Source organism: Carassius carassius, chromosome 14 (genome assembly GCF_963082965.1).
Source record: "Carassius carassius chromosome 14, fCarCar2.1, whole genome shotgun sequence".
Lineage (NCBI taxonomy): Eukaryota > Metazoa > Chordata > Actinopteri > Cypriniformes > Cyprinidae > Carassius > Carassius carassius.
In genome coordinates, this window is record NC_081768.1 from 29,057,432 (window position 1) to 29,075,348 (window position 17,917).

At 39.3% G+C, this 17,917-nt stretch overlaps 1 protein-coding gene across 1 annotated transcript; it reads right to left on the reverse strand.

Annotated features, from left to right (window-relative positions):
• Nucleotides 1–260: 260 nt before the first annotated feature.
• Nucleotides 261–16,949, reverse strand: gclc (glutamate-cysteine ligase, catalytic subunit). The gene is made up of 16 exons (XM_059566813.1): nt 16,439–16,949; nt 15,177–15,289; nt 12,507–12,689; nt 11,991–12,104; nt 11,454–11,512; nt 10,887–11,023; nt 10,690–10,764; nt 10,161–10,277; nt 6,229–6,367; nt 5,881–5,993; nt 5,671–5,763; nt 4,917–5,021; nt 4,642–4,723; nt 4,371–4,483; nt 4,136–4,256; nt 261–889 (listed from the first exon to the last, which is right to left on the reverse strand). The coding sequence occupies exons 1-16, from the start codon at nt 16,586–16,588 to the stop codon at nt 708–710; spliced, it is 1,896 nt and encodes a 631-aa protein (XP_059422796.1). The 5' UTR covers nt 16,589–16,949; the 3' UTR covers nt 261–707.
• Between the last annotated feature and the right edge of the window lie 968 nt (nt 16,950–17,917).

The following is a 17,917-nucleotide window of genomic DNA, read 5'->3' on the forward strand; positions in this document are numbered from 1 at the left end:
ATACAGATGTTAAAGCTAACAAACTATAGCTTAATCTAATTTTTAATAATAAAAAAAGACAATCTGCACCCTCTAGTGGTGGAGCAGCTAAGCAAATCTTAACAAAACAACCAAGAAACTTCAGGTAGTTTAAATTTAGCTGTCCTTCAAACACTAAAATTATATGAAATATGTGTTAGGTAAAAACACAACTCACGGCACACCACCGTGGTCTTCAACACCCCCCCCCCCCTTCCATGGGTTCAGTCAGTGATGCACAGATTTGCATCAGGACCAGTGTCTTTAAACCTTTGTCTTAAGTGATACAATATTAAATGGCAAAAGAATAAGAATCTGCAAAGCAAGTTAACGGTTTCATCCATAAAAAAAAAAGAGAAAGTACACTTGTTAATGCCTGATGAAGTACAGTATTTACATTTCAACAATGAAAATATTACTAATGTACAATCTAGTGTTTGCTTCATTTACATAATCTCTCACAAACTCAGACCGACGTGAAATATGTACACATCAGAGTACAATTACATCATGGATCTGTTTAAGCTATTAAAATATTTTGCGAATAATAAAAATCTGCAATTTACAAATTCGACAAACCTTTGGCTGAGCTCAGCAATCAACACATGGCATTTTAAATATTTTCTAAAAGCGTTTGATTTCCAGACTGCTGTGGTCGTCCGTCTTCATGCTTCTGTGTCGAGCAGGCTTTATTTTCCTCTGTTAACCGGGTCTCCGATAAGTTCTGGACACTTCTCCTCTCCCCTCGCGATTCTGTCACACTTGTGCAGCAGGTCGTAGTTGATTTTGTCCGTGATGACGCTGTCCTGCTTGTACTGAGGATGTTTGGAGACAAACTCCCTCATCCACTTCGCCATCGTCATCAGCTCACCTGAGAACAACACAGCAGGCAAAACATTACAAGAAATATCAATAACACAATCCAAAATTTAAATGAGTGAACTAGTCTGCCTGTAGTATGCCATTTGAAGTTTCCAATAGAAGAGAAAAAAAAAAAAAAAACATTTAAAAGAACTGCATTTCATAAAAAAGATGTACATGTGCGTATAATTCTTTGCATAATTGTCACACTTAACAGAATTAGATCAAACAAATTGTAATATTACACGAAGATGATGCAAGCGAATACAAAATGCAGTTTTAAAATAATGATTTCATTTATTAAAGGGAAAAAAGCTGTCTTAACCTACCTGGCCCTACGTGAAAGAATAACTGCCCCCGCTTGTTAAATCATGAAAGAACAGTGATTAAACATTATTTTAGAAAGCAGAGTTAGATTTCACAAGCCACACCTAGACCTGCTGAATCAAGAAATCACTTAAATAGAACCGGTCTGTTGAAGTGAAGCAGGCGTAAATCAGAGGTGGGTAGTAACAAGTTACATTTACTTGAGTAATTTTTTGGGGTAACGAATACTTTTCGGAGTATATTTAAAGATGGGTACTTTATACTCTTACTTGAGTAAATTTTTGGGGGAAAATCTGTACTTTTACTTCGTTAATGTGGGCGACGCTCCTCTCGTTACTTTATCTTAATGCAATAAATGTTATAATGCTTCAGTTTATTCCAAACGCGCCGTCTACTTTTCTCTGGGCAATGAGCGATGCCCATTCGCGAATGATTCATTCTTTTGAGTCAATTCTGTTCAAAGGCTTGATCAAAGCAATTGGCAAACGAGTGAATTGGTTCATGAATCAGTTTGAATGAGTGGTTCAGTTCCCTGCCGCACGCGCTGAGCGTCTGAAGTGGTTCACTCGGAGTTGTAACGTTTAAGAACAGAAAGAGGGTTGAAAACGTGGCTGGAACTGCACTGAATTGAAATCTGCAAAGGTTATTATTTGCTAGCGATGGAGATCCTTATTAGATGAACACCGCGTGTGCTGTCTACTGTTTAACAGGTAATAACTTGGGCTACATTCGATTACAGTACACGATACCACTGTGACATTAGTTTGTTGTACGTGTGTGGCTTGTAACAGAGGGGAGTCAAGTTGAATGCAGCTTCCAAAAGACAAAAAATAGCCGATTAAGATTTTATTAACTTTAATACAATCACACTGGTGCAAGTACGTTCAGCGAGTCATATTATCAGCTGCTAAATTCAGATCTGTGATTGCTTGCTGGCGCTGAGCCAGAGATAGATGTGTTTATACAGCGCTGCGCATTATAACCAATCACACATGATTCTTTTGAGCTTATTAAAGCATTGGCCAATCAGAGGTGTTCCGATGAGTCATCGCTGAAACGCCGGTGCTTCCTTCACTCGCTCACTGACTGGATACCTCTTTCTGGCGAATTCTCTGGTCAGAAACAACAAAGTGCAGATGTGTGTACGAATCTTTAATTAAGATGTTGATTTCACAGTGTTAACAGTTTCAGTGATTTTAATGGGAGTTTCTGAGAGTGATTGAAATCTAGACTGTCAGTGAAAATTATCTTTAATAATGAAAATGTTATTTGCTCTCTTTCTGAACAATGAAAGATTAGTAGCAATATTTATATCACATTAACTTTCAATGTTAAATTCACATTTAATATAAAGTCAGTCGTATTAAAAATATGTTATGGCATGACACCTATATCTGTTACTTAAGTAAACAGACAGGGTCTTATAATAAATTACATAAATTGGAGTAAAGGATGATGAAATATATACATTTATACACACACACATACATTACATACATTTTATCTATATATCTAAATAAAAATAGGCTCAGTACAGTATATATGACCCAAAGTAACTAGTAACTAACTACTCGAGTAGATTTTTTATCCGATACTCTTTTACTCTTACTCAAGTAACTATTCAAGACTAGTACTTTTACTTTTACTTGAGTAAATATTTCTAGAAGTACTTTTACTCGAGTACAGTTTTTGGGTACTCTACCCACCTCTGGCGTAAAGAGAAACACACCATGCCCCGATCTAAAGACATTCAAGAACAGATGAGAAACAAATAGTGGACATGGATCAGTCTGGAAAGGTTTATAAAGCCATTTCTAAGGTTTTGGGACTCTAGCGGACCACGGTCAGAGACATTATCCACATATGGAGAAAACATGGAACAGTGCTGAACCTTCCCAGGAGTGGCTGACCTACCAAAATTACTCCAAGCGCAAGGACGACTCATCCAGGAGGTCATAAAAGAACCCAGAACACTATCTAAAGAGCTGCTGCCCTCACTCGCCTCAATTTAGGTCAGCGTTCATGATTTAACAATAAGAAAGAGACTGGGCAAAAACAGCATCCATGGGAGAGTTCCAAGGCAAAAGCCAATTGCTTATCCCCAAGACTTTTGGGCAAATATTGTGGCAAAAATATGGTGGACTGATGAGACGAAAGTGGAAAAAGCCTCCAATGTGGCTGAATGAAACCAATTCTACAGAGAAGAGTGGACCAAACGTCCTCCACAGCGATGTGAAAGACTCAATGCCAGTTAGCGGTGTGGTGTTGGCACAGTGGATAAGACACATGCCTTTGGTGTGAGAGACCCTGGTTCGAATCCACTGTGAGACACCAACGTGTCCCTGAGCAAGACACTTAACCCCTAGTTGCTCCAGAGGCGTGCGACCTCTGACATATATAGCAATTGTAAGTCGCTTTGGATAAAAGCGTCAGCTAAATGAATAAATGTTATCACAAATGCTTGATTGCCGTCGTTGCTGCAAAGGGTGGCACAACCGGTTCTTAGATTTATGGGGAAATGACATTTTTAGCTAGGGCCAGGCAGGTTTGGGCAGCTTTTTTGCCTGAACACATGAAACCATTATTTTACACCTGCATTCTGTATTTACTCAGGCTTTCTTTGTGTAATATTAGTCTTATCTGAATCATTCAAGTGTGACACATGCAAAATAAAATAAAAAAAACAGGAAGGGGGCAAAAACTTTTTCACACCACTGTATATAGTATATTATATAATAACAAAAAAAACAAAAACAACATGCTACATGTGCTGCATTATGCTAACGGAGTCCGTTTCACTAGCGTATCATTGCGCTTTTGTTGATTTTGATTGCTTCCATTGTCCTCACTTGTAAGGCGCTTACGTATAGAATGTTTGAGAACAAAAACCCAGCACTGCCACCATAAATAACCTAAACCTCTCACATACCAGAAGCACGCTTCTTAATGAGTTTAAGATAGTTGAGAATAGTGCACCGCGTGTCCACATCCACCTCCATGTTCTCAAGGTAGCTGTTCAACATCGGTATCAAGCCGTGAAACACCCCTTCCTAAAAAAAAACAAAAAACAGACACACACACTCACAAGAAGTATCATTCAACTCACAGAAGTTATTTGTTGAAGTTCTATGGGACAAACAGCTAAAGATCAGAGAAACACACACCTTTCCATTGATGATGGTGTCAATGCTCATCAGTGTGAACTCTTCACCGTCATTAGCTTCACTCTCCACTCCATTCTGAGCTGTGGAGGGCGGGTCTAACACTGGGTTGCAGCCTTAAAAAAGTAATAAGAAAATCGTTTAATTACAAATTTAAAACCACCATGCAGTGTTAATGCCCACAATATTTTAGTTGTGCTTTTATACAATTGTGTCACAGCTCACTGTTGATATGAATGATAATGACCTCCATTTAACTTTAATGTCAACTAACCTTTAAAGACGTCCTTCCGGAAATAAAACATTCCTTCCTGCACCGCATTTCGCCTCTGGGCTACTTTCATATTTTCATCAACCTAAAACAAAACACACGGAAGTTGCCAAAAGTTGCATGCAGTGCTTTAATGAACAGAAACACATGTATAATTGCACACATGTATAATTCTTGGTGGTGGTTTTAAGAAGGTCCAGTTTTCTGCCATTTAATATTTTCCTGTTTTTTAGCTGTGTAACGAAGAGTTAAAATACACACTCAAAGAGTAAACCAACCTTTGACAATGGAATGAGGAAATCCAACTTGTAGGATAAGATCACCCGGGTGAGGAGAACGATAAACACGACATAAGCTGAGTTTTCAAAATCTGTCAGTTGAACCTGTTAAGAAGAAAAACAAAAACACAGAAGCCATGAGAAACATGAAGCACAAGTCAAATGACTGCATGTGTGTGACCCTGACCACTAAACCAGGCAAAAGGGTCAATTTTGTGATTTTTTTTAACATCATCTGAAAGCTACAGGACAATTTTTGGCAGAGAAATCCGAAGAAAAAAAAAAAAAAAAAAAAAAGTAAATATTGAGAAAATCGCCTTTAAAATTGTCCAAATGAAGTTTTTAGCAATGCATATTACTAATCAAAAATGAAGTTTTGATATTTCACCAGGAAATTTACAAAATGTATTCATGGCTCATGATTTTTGGCATAAACGAAAAACTGATCATTTTGACCCATTCAATGCATTTTTGGCTATTGCTACAAATACAGCTTCCGTGCTCCAGGCTCACATATGAAAATCAAATCAAACCTGTCCAGATGTCAACATTTAGTCCACGTTGTATTTTATAATTACGTGAGTTGCATTATATTAGATCAAATTCATAAAATACTCCGTGTGTACTCTGTGAGTTTTGTGTGTTGTGCTTGAATAAACTGTAGGATGCTTTGCTAAGCACACAGCCAGTCCAGCCGCGTCTGCTTGCATCATTTGGCACACAGACAGAGCGCAGATGGCTGTTTGTTTAATACCTCCATTGGTCGGAACTCGACTCTCCATCCGATGTCAGAGTTTGGAGGGGGGGGCTTGAACCTCATTGTCTGCCAGTTGGTTGACTGAAGGTTCTGCAACACGCATGCAATTTTAACCAAAGTGAGTGAAAACTGGTCTAACGTTGGCATTTCTCTCTCTCTCTCTCTGATCAATTTTCTAGTACAATAACAATCAGATGTTAACTCTACCTCAAAGTGGTCCGATTCGTTCTCATCATCCAAATGAATCTTCTCCTGGAAGAGCGACAGCGGGTCGCGGATGAAGAGATGTGCAATGTGCTGTGCCAGCAGTTTGTCAATTCCTGCAACAGAGCAGTACAGCGCTTGAAAACACTGCACAGGCGGCGTGCTTCAATGATTCGGACCCCACCTCCCCTCCCGGTCTAAACCGGATGCAAGCGCTGTGTCGCATCAAAAGCAAACAGAACCCATTGTAAGCAATGATGCGGTCTACAGTGGGGTCACAGCATCTTTTGACAAGAGGACAAAGACAGCCTCAAGCCGCTTTAGACCATGTGTAAGTGTGGGTTTCTTTACCTGCATCTAGGAGCTGCACTTTGATATCTTCATCTATGGTCAGCTCAATGTCATTGTATTTGTCACCACAGCAGGAGAGGTAGCTGTCAATCGAATCATACCGTGATTTATGGATCCGGAATTTGTTATTTTTCAGAGGCTGCAGAGACAGAAGCAACACAACATCATTCATTTTTAACCATGTCTATGAAAGAGCAATCAGAAACAAACAAAGACATGGGCGGTTGACATGATGTGACATGCTTGACTTCAAAAACACGTTATATGTTGGTCTATTCTGAGAGTACTGGCCTTGACTGATAACTCAAGTCAGATCTACCGACAGCCTTGTTAATTATTATACACGCAGATTTTAATGTCATTTGACAGTAAATATTTGCACTTAATTTAATTCATTTACAAATATTGCGTGCAAATTTGAGTGCGATGAGGTTTTTCTTTTTCCTTTTCCATATTTAAATAACATCAGACATTATATGCGACCTTTTCTAGCAAAATGAGTCACAATGAGCACATTTTTAAAAAAAATTTATTTTTTACATTCTCAATTAAAAAAAAAAACCTTCAAAATGATACGAGTCAAAAATGACCGAGCTACACATAAGAAAATCACTTAGCAAGCAACATTGCATCTTTTCCTCCAACTCTTTTCCTAAGGATCCTTAATAAATCACAATATAGATATTTTTTTTATTTTATCTTTATTGTTATTAAAGAGAACCGATGCTTAAAAAAATAATAATGCTATGTTTGTTTGTGTTATGTTATGTTATGTTTGTAGTCAAAAACGGAAAAGTTTTTCCCTTGCATTTTTAAAAAGTTTCACGTATACACGACAATGTTTTCAAAACGATCTGCGTTTACACATATCCCCGAAAATGGCCAAAACGCTGTATTACGCATGTATTGCAAACAGTAACTGTACGGATGTGACGATATTATGATGCGTCTCCACTGTTGGTTGTAATATCAGTGAAGTAAATCCACACTTTGCTGAAGAAGCATTAGCAAACTCTTGAGCAGCAACAACAGTACCATGTACAGTCCTGGCCAAAAGTTTTAAGAATTACATAAATATTACTTTTCAAAACGTTTGCTGCTAAACTGATTTTAGATCTTTGTTTCAGTTGTTTCTGTGTTGTACTGAAATATAATTACAAGCACTTCATACATTTCAAAGGCTTTTATCAACAATTACATGACATTTATGCAAAGAGTCAGTATTTGCAGTGTTCACCCTTCTTTTTCAGGACCTCTGCAATTCGACTGGGCATGCTCTCAATCAACTTCTGGGCCAAATCCTGACTGATAGCAACCCATTCTTTCATAATCACTTCTTGGAGTTTGTCAGAATTAGTGGGTTTTTGTTTGTCCACCCGCCTCTTGAGGATTGACCACAAGTTCTCAATGGGATTAAGATCTGGGGAGTTTCCAGGCCATGGACCCAAAATTTCAACATTCTGGTCCCCAAGCCACTTAGTTATCACTTTTGCCTTATGGCACGGTGCTCCATCGTGCTGGAAAATGCATTGTTCTTCACCAAACTGTTGTTGGATTGTTGGAAGAAGTTGCTGTTGGAGGGTGTTTTGGTACCATTCTTTATTCATGGCTGTGTTTTTGGGCAGAATTGTGAGCCCACTCCCTTGGATGAGAAGCAACCCCACACATGAATGGTGTCAGGATGCTTTACTGTTGGCATCACACAGGACCGATGGTAGCGCTCACCTTTTCTTCTCCGGACAAGCCTTTTTCCAGATGCCCCAAACAATCGGAAAGGGGCTTCATCGGAGAATATGACTTTGCCCCAGTCCTCAGCAGTCCATTCACTATACTTTCTGCAGAATATCAATCTGTCCCTGATGTTTTTTTTGGAGAGAAGTGGCTTCTTTGCTGCCCTTCTTGACAGCAGGCCATCTTCCAAAAGTCTTCGCCTCACTGTGCGTGCAGATGCGCTCACACCTGCCTGCTGCCATTCCTGGGCAAGCTCTGCACTGGTGGCACTCCGATCCCACAGCTGAATCCTCTTTAGGAGACCATCCTGGCGCTTGCTGGACTTTCTTGGATGCCCTGAAGCCTTCTTTACTAGAATTGAACCTCTTTCCTTGAAGTTCTTGATGATCCTATAAATTGTTGATTTAGGTGCAATCTTAGTAGCCACAATATCCTTGCCTGTGAAGCCATTTTTATGCAACGCAATGATGGCTGCATGCGTTTCTCTGCAGGTCACCATGGTTAACAATGGAAGAACAATGATTTCAAGCATCACCCTCCTTTTAACATGTCAAGTCTGCCATTCTAACCCAATCAGCCTGACATAATGATCTCCAGCCTTGAGTTAACAAGACGATTACTGAAATGATCTCAGCACGTCCTTTAATGACAGCAATGAAATGCAGTGGAAATGTTTTTTTGGGATTAAGTTAATTTTAATGGCAAAGAAAGACTATGCAATTCATCGGATCACTCTGCATAACATTCTGGAGTATATGCAAATTGCTATTATAAAAACTTAAGCAGCAACTTTTCCAATTTCCAATATTTATGTAATTCTCAAAACTTTTGGCCACGACTGTACTCCTCTATTGTTGTGTATGTTTGTTCGCGCTTGCCTGTAAAATCGACATGCATTGCACGTCTACATAACTAACACGTACAAATAAAAAAATTAAATAAAAAAAAAAAAAATGACCTAAGCTAGCACGTGCATGACGTCACCGTTTTCAAAGATTACCGTATTGGGTGTTTACACGGAAACGATGACAGTAGCATTTTCAAAAATTTGCACTTTGAAACCACTTTTCAAACATATGCGTTTTTAGTCGCCAAAACGTCATTTTTATGTAAACGAACAGGCAAAACACATAAAAAGTTTCCTGTTTTGGGCTGAAAATGTGGTCATGTAAACGGCCCCTAAGAAAGAAACGTGCATACTGTATTTTTTTTTCTCATTTTATATCTTAACAAAAGCATTGAACAAAAAAAACAAAACAAAAAAAAACTTAAATCACTTGTGTGTTCATTACAAATAAATTATTAAAACTACAAAAGCAGTTCAATCTAGAGCAATAGTAAGACCTGTACCGCACAAATCTAATATAATGTTACACTTCCGATGTTTTTCTCCCAAAAAAGTTTCTCAAATAGTCACTTAAGACATAACAGATTATGTTTGCATGAATACTTAAATACTGTCATTCTGTTTATATTTATCGGGATCTTGCGCTTTATGCACGCATTTTGGATGTGAATCGGTGCAAGAAGTGAGCGGAGAAAACCTACTCCTCTCAGAAAATGTACAAATAAAGATCATTGTAGATGTTTAATTATTATTTGGAGCACTGGGATCACTAGACGAGGGCTTAACAGACATATATTTGTAAAAACATGTTTTTTGCCTGTAGCTCAAAATTTTCCCCATGCACAGAGTTATTTTGCCAGCACAGGTCACATATAGGGTGTGGTGGTATAAAAAAAGTTCTCAAAAGCACCAATTAGATGAGATTAGTTTTCTTTTCAAATGATTAACAGAGGCTGTCTGTTACTCCATGTATGATTCACAACAAGTCTGGGATGACCGATGTCTGTAATCATTACTGAATTGGGAGGGTCTATTGTTTGGATGTGGGCGTTCATGCAGCCTATAATTATAAAATTATTGGAAGGAATTGGGGTCAAAAAACACTGTATTCTTTTTTTTCCATAATTTGCTCCGTACATTGCGCAGGGAACCCAGCCTAGGTAAATTTCCATTATGTCTGGTCTCCTTAAGGAAATGTAATAGTTAATTTATTTTGTTTGTGCGCAGGTTGTGTGGTAACATTGTGCTCTCGTCTCCAGCCAGTGGAAACACAGGCCAGATCCGAGCAACGGCTCCAGCACAAGCCAAAGCACCATTTTAGTAGAAAAATGGGATGACAGGATCCCGTTGTCACCTCCAGGCCCCGCTCCTCTCGGGTTCGGTCATCCACAGACGCAGAGATCACACTCCAGCGGCAGTCAATGTCAGACACATAGCCCCGATAGAACGGGGAGGCGGCGCTCAGAGCCATCTGCACAAACATAAACAGCAATAAAGACAACTTCCAAGTGCACCTACAAGCTCAAGAATGTGAAAAAGATGAGGGTGGGCTATATATTACTTCATACGTATTAAAGATGGTCAATTTTCAACTAAGGTCAAAGTTAGAAGACGCCCTTCAAAAGCTAGAAGTTTGGGACCTTAAAATCGTTTTTGATTTTCTTGAATGTGGTGATGTACCACACATCTCCCTCTTACAAGCAATCACATCATGCATAAAACCTTTCCCCCACATCTATAAACTATTTATTTAACCGTGTAAACATACAGTGATTAATTGTCATTTGTTCTGTGAAGCAAAGTTGACTTTCTTTTTTTTTGGACCCTTTTCCCATGGACAGCATGTTCTGTTGTAAGACTTCCTCTAAGCCGTGTGCTCTTACCACTATGGGACAGAAAGTGGCCAGCTGGTCGTAAAGGTAGCGTGCCTCGTTGATGCTGCAGGCCTGGAAGGTCACCTGCAATGACAGCGGTGGACAACATTCATCTGATGTCAACCAACAGCGTTTGACTTCAATATCCTCAGTGCAAATGAGTGAGTCAACAATGGTCAGGTTTCTGGGAGGAAAAAATTTTTTACCTGCAGGCAACAGTTTCCCATGCCAAAGCCCATGGCGTCCATGTAGATGTGATCAGGCAGGGCTCCTCGGGCAGCTTCGCCATCATCCTCCAGGAACGTCTCCACAAAAGGAGACGGGGTGTTTTGATCTTTAAAAACTGTTAAGGACATTCACGTCAAAAGAGAAGCAATTGAAAACATGCATTGATAACATCACAAGCTGGCTGTGGTTGCCAGATTTCTCTAACAACATTTTTGACTAAATAAGCGTAGCCTCGGTGAGCATAAGAGACTTCTTAATGATTTCCATTTTTAACTGCACATGATGAATATAAGAGGTTTGCATTTATCTGGTCGTGTTGTATTATATTATTAAGAGTTACTGAACTGTACGTTGAGGAAATCTCCAGTGTATCTACTGGGTAGTGCTCAGGATTCTGAGTCATCATCATATAAACTCATTCACTCACATTAGGAGTAGATCAAATGAAATCATGCACTGTGCATTTGATTTCCAGTGAAAGATTGACTTTCAATAACAGACACAGAAATCAGTCATCTACAAGAACAAACACACAACACACTTACTTGGTACATTTATCACCACCTTCTCACCCCTCCGGTGGCGTATGTTTCTGGTCAGAGTGCTGGAATACATCAACAGACGAGATCTGTTAGTGATGCATTACCTGAAGGATCTATACTTTAATCCAGAATATAGACGGGAGTTTTTGTACAGTTCATGTCTGCAGCACAAACTGTGCAGGTTTGCAGAAATCCTTCACTTCCTGTAAACATGAGTGAGTGTAATGGAACCGCCAGCAGTTCAACACGAGCAGCGCTCTGTAAAACGCTCTTGCCTACTGGTATGTGAATGATCATTGTCTGTTGAACTGGACTCCCCATAATCCCCTTGTAATGCCTCAGAGCTCTAGTTTATGCAACAACCCAAAAAAAAAAAAAAAAAAAAAAAAAAAATCACACTGTTCTGTCTTACACGGTCACTTCAGACACTTTCAGCTGCAGACTCACGACGGCCCATTTCAGCATGAAGTCAGAGAGAATTCAGCTGGATTCAGGAACTGAAACGAATCTGGACAGGTCACCGGACACATGATCTCTCACCTGAATCTAGGGTGACTGTTGATTGCCTCATCGGGGAAGAAGAGCGATTTGGACACCCCTTTTTCAACCGGTGTGGGTTTGTATTCTGGCTGAGTGAAGCCCGGGCAGCCTAACCTAAAACACACAGAACACATACAGAGAGAAATATAACTACCACGCACATTTGCATATTACACTGAAACTCTACAAATGATTTAATGGCATTGAAAGACAAGCATGCATCTTTTATCAGGCTCAATCAAGTGTTTGGGGTAAAGGATATCTATACGGCACACCAGAATCACTCAAACAGACAGAAGTTTTGTGCTTGGAAGCAAATGGAAATTTGAAAAGTTTGGGAACATTGAATACTTTATTGACAATATCACTAAGACAATATCATCAGGACAAACATCTCACGTCAAGAAAACTGTTACAATATGTTCTGTGCCCGATGCAAAACCCTGAACCTACACGCAAAGACACCCTTAACAAACATTTGGCAATGCTTGGATTACAGACTGATGATATAACTACCTGGGGAATGACGTAACTGTGAGGAGAGTCTCGTTCTTATTAAGCACAGATGCTGCTTCTCTCCTCCTCTTTCCCATGTTGTCTTCCACCGTGTTAAACTCTGACATGGTCCCTCCGTACGGCTGCCCGGGGGTCCCTTCGATCATGTAGCTGCCGTACTCCGGCCTCCACAGAGTGGGGTGGCTGCAATGAGGACGTGCAAATGTAAAAAAATCTGCTTAAACCACTTAAAACAAAGAGAAACCTCTGTTTTACAAATGTGACCCTGGACAATAAAACCAGTCTTAAGTGTCAATTTTTCGAAATTTAAGATTTATAAATCATCATAAAGCTAATAAATAAGCTTTCTATTGATGTATGGTTTGTTCGGAGGACAATATCTGGCCGAGATACAACTATTTGAAAATCTGGAATCTGAGGGTGCAAAAAAGAAAAAATATTGAGAAAAATCGCCTTTAAATTTATCCAAATGAATTCTTAGCAATGCATATTATTAATCAAAAATTAAGTTTTTATATATTAATGGGAGGAAATTTACAAAACATTCTTGGAACATGATCTTTACTTAATATCCTAATGATTTTTGGCAAAAAATCTATAATTTTGACCCCTACAATGTTTTGGCTATTGCTAAAAATATACCCCAGAGACTTAAGACTGCTTTTGTGCTCCAGGGTCACAAATATGTATTATATTATATATTATGCACGGACAAGGCTGTTTTGTTAGACTATAGATTCTTACATCTCGGACACAAGCAGTCATAAGTAGCACAGGTATATTTGTAGCAATAGCTAAAAATACATTGAATGGGTCAAAATGATCCATTTTTCTGTTATGCCAAAAATCATTAGGATATTAAGTAAAGATCATGTTCAATGAACACAATTTGTAAATTTCCTACCGTAAATATCTCAAAACTTCATTTTTGATTATTAATATGCATTGCTACGAATTTTTTAAGAACCAAATTTCTCAATATTTTGATTTTGTGCCCTCAGATTGCATATTTTCAAATAGTTGTATCTCAGTCAAATCCTATCCTAACAAACCATACATCAATGGAAAGCTTATTATGCTTATTCAGCCAGCTTTCAAATGATGAAAAAGAAGAAGAAAAAGAAAAGACCCGTATGACTGGTTTTGTGGTCATAAATTTGGAAATGACACACGGGAAACCGATTCTGAAATCAAAAAGGCTCTTTAAAGAGTAACTAAACCCTAAACCAACTTTTTTTAGTTAATGATCTGTAAGAATGGGGCTTTATTAGTGCTGTTCATTGATTCGAGTAACTTTTTTGACATTTGAGTATAAAGTGTTTTAATTCTACAATATATGGTGTAAAAACGTGTGAGTGCTGCCCTCTTCAGGTTGAACGGTGGCTACTGCAGTTGATTTTTCCTATTGGATGTTGCGGTGGCAAGTGACGCAAGCAGTTTCCAGCTCACCACGCCCCTTGGTATGAGCTACCACGCCCTTGGCAGTATAAAACCATCAAAATCACTGTAGTGAGTCAGGAGCTGGAATTGCGAGTATTGATAATGACCAGGATAGACTATTATAGCATCTATTTAGCATAGCAATTATATAGTTATTTAGATCTTCAAGTTGGCGTAGATTTATCTGTATTTAGTACAGTGGTCAGGATGGTACGTAGGTGTAGTGTTGCTGGTTGCGACAGCACTGCTGGACTGCATAGTTTACCAGCAGACTTTAAAATTAGGCGCCAGTGGTTACATGCACTTGGCCTGGAAGACCGCGAGTTCCTGCCTAGAGCTCGAGTGTGCAAACTGCATTTTACACGGGATTGCTTCTCCAACGCAATGGAGGTGGAAATGGGCTTAATCTCCACACAGCTCGCGCTGAAAAGCGACGCGGTGCGGGAGTTAAGACCGCAGTTTGAGCCAGCGGCTCGATTTGATATGAACAGACACCTCGACATCCTCCACTTCAGGTGAAAGTGGGCGAGAAAAGTCCTCTACTTCAAATGATCGCTCTGTTGCAAAGCTACTTGCGTCACTACAGTCACTCTCCATTTTAGCGATTCTGACAGCAGCTGTCAATCAATCTGTCACTGCGGGTCTCACGTTCACGCCCCACGCACTCAGCCCCGCCCTCAGTTCGTCCCCTCTATCTCCGCTGTGCTCTGCCCACTTTTCAGCATTTTTCAAATATTGCCAGTGGGTGGAGTCAGGCTCCGAGCAGGGGTTTAGTTACACTTTAAAATGAGGAAATATCAGTCTGGCCGATGTTTCGGTCTACTGCTGATGCAATAGTTTTAATAAGCGTCGTCTCAGACGGTCCATGAGACCGCCATTTAAAAAACACAAGTACCGATCCGAAAGATACGATCGGTTGGATGCATGTATAAAAGAGGGATTGGCTGAGGTTCAGGGGTAATCAGTGTTAATGTTCAGGTCACCCAGTTTTCAAATTAATCATCAATGGGTGCAATAAAATGCCAGAAGCTTCTTTTATTATTATTTTTTTTTTTTTACTCTTTTTAAAACACAGTAGCAGCTAAACCTTATTTAAAGTGACCCTGTAGCAAAACTCTGAAAATGCTGCCAAACTATGCATATTCTTATGGATAAATCTGACCTGGTTTTAAAGCTTTTCAACCTAATTTTCTGCGACACACAATAAATCCCACTAGAAAGGTTACTCACTTGGGGTTGATCTTTTCACCCTTTTCCTGAAGGGTTTCCAAAACATCCTTCCCGTTCAGAACTAGGCGGACTTTTTCACTTTTGTCATCCATTTCCACCAACATGTACTCCACCTGCAAGATGTTTCAAACACTTTCTACAACAGTCCATCACGTTACTAACAAAGCCACAAAATAGTTTCTGTGAGCACTGTTGCTTTCACTGAGGTTTTATGCACATTAGGTGTGAGTGGATTTGAATTGCAAATGCAACGTTGACGAAGCACAATATTATTTTTCTCCCAACATTCATAACATATTCATAATGAAAGGACATTTCTAGACCGATGCCATTCCATTCTCTTGGGCTTTTAAATCCACCAATGTGGAACAAAAGTCTGCTCTAAACCAACAACATTCCAGCAGGTTTTAGCAGAAATCCATCGACATCTTCTGGCCGAAACTAAAGGCATTTCAAAAAGGAGGTTTAGAAACTGACAGCCTGTTGATCCTATATGAACTGCATGTTTGTACATGAACACACTTTTAGGTGCCCTTGTTTGAAAAGTTTAGTTTAGTACACAGTTAAGAAGAGTTATATGAAAAAAAAGAGCAAGAACTCTCAAAATAAATGAAGAACCGTGCACCCGTCCCATCCAATGGTAATGGGATTTTGTCATTTTTAAACTAAAATAAAAACACTGGGCACATCTTTACACACCTGGGGTGCATTATACATACTGTATATCAGTGGAAAGTTTGGACACACCCTTGGATAACTAATTACTGAGATTTTCCACATTTGAGAATAATAACCAACTCTGCAATGGTAGAATAAGAGTGAAATCCAATCGAAACATCTTAAATTTGAGCTCCAGCTGTGTAGTGTCTCAAACAACTTCACCATGGGGTCATTGTTAAACATCACCGAGGGAGGTCATATGTAGACTGCTTTGCCTTTCCCTTCACTATCAAAAGTTAACAGCCAGATCGAAACGAAGTGAAGTTTTCGTTTGGTCAATAAAATCACGCATACCCATGGATTGTATTTGCCTACAAGACTAAATTAGATTGTAAGCATTGGCCTTCAGATCGCAAGGATTTTAAGAACCATGCATCCACAAGTAGAAAGCATGCATGACACAAAGCGAGCTGAACGGCGCACCTGCTCACAAGCTACATCCAAATCTGCTTCATTGCACGCTACATCTAAACACGCGACCACGTGTTTCTCCATCGCGCACAGTTATACCGTGCACTCATGAAGACGAGCAAGAGCCTTACCTCGTCTCCCCATTTCAGCACATCCTTCTGTCGCTCTTTGACCTTGTTGTAGATGTTGAGGAACTGCAGGATGCCGTGCTTTCTAACGTGGTCCGCATGTTTCTTGGTCTCTTCCCAGTTGAGCGGTGACCCTTGTGACAGTAAGCCCATATCCCAAACCTACGATCCCTCGCTCACTGCTCTGGACTCGGACTTCTGCGTGTCCTCCACCGCGCACCGCGATCTCCCTTTACTCGCAATACTCAACGACGATTAACCGCTCGCGAGCGCGCACTCACACACGCTAGGCCTTATTTGATTCGTTTTAAACGCAGATGTATTCGCTTTTCTCGTGCTAGCGGTTCCGAGTCCAGCACGGGCCACGGTCTCTCGACACCTCGACTGTAACTGAATAAAGCCGTGTCGAATCGCGAGCAGCTGATATTTGATCGCAGTGCGCGAGTTGTGTGAATCCCGTCCTCGCGCACAGACACTTTAGGTGAACTGCGAGCACGTGACTGTGTGGAGGCGGTGACGTCATGTAATGACTCAGCAGTCTGTCTGTGTTGTGTTGTTCGCTGTGGCGAAGGTAACAGAGCTGCTGTGAAACTGATCGGTGTGAATGCGCTTTTGTAATCATGACGATGCAAGAATCGGTGTTTGTTATAAGGGCATTTATTCAGGGGTAGGTTTTTATTAAACTTTTTGTTTCTTTATTTTTATATGAAGGTCACATATATGTTGTCGGTGGGTTTTATTTTTATTTTTTTATTTTTTTTAGCGAAGTTTACTATTTATTTACGTATACTTTGGATATGCTATTTAGAAAGACATTTATGTTAGGATTCGAAGCAACAGCACACGGAACGTTCCCTAATGGCTTTCTCTCTCTCTCTCTCTGTATATATATATATATATACAACCATTAAATAACTTACTCAGGACTTTTCCCTATTTTTTATTTTTTTTATAATCATTAAATACATTTTTCTGTTTATATTTATCTAACCTTCCATTTAAAACGCTGCAGACGTGCATCCATAAAATACTACACAGGACGTTCCCTGATAACTATTTTCAGTGTGTGTGTGTATATATATATATATATATATATATATATATATATATATATATATATATATAAACCCATTAAATACGTTTTTTCTTTCTTTACTATTTTCAGTTTTTATAAAACCTTCCATTTAAAATGTTGCAGATGTTTTTGAGTCACTCATAAACTTTATATCAGAGATGTCAATGAATGGGATATTGCTATTAGGTCAGAAGTCACTTCTTTCATATTTCTCTTGTCATCGTCATAATTATTATGCATTTTGCATTGTCATACTGTCTGTCAGCTTCCACTCCAACGCCCTTTATGTTTACTTAGTGAAGTTGAAAGTCTAATGGTAAAGGGATCGTTCACAAAAAAGAAAGAAAGAACATTTTCATCATTTACTCACCCTTGAGTTGATACCAAACCTGTATGACCTTCTTTCT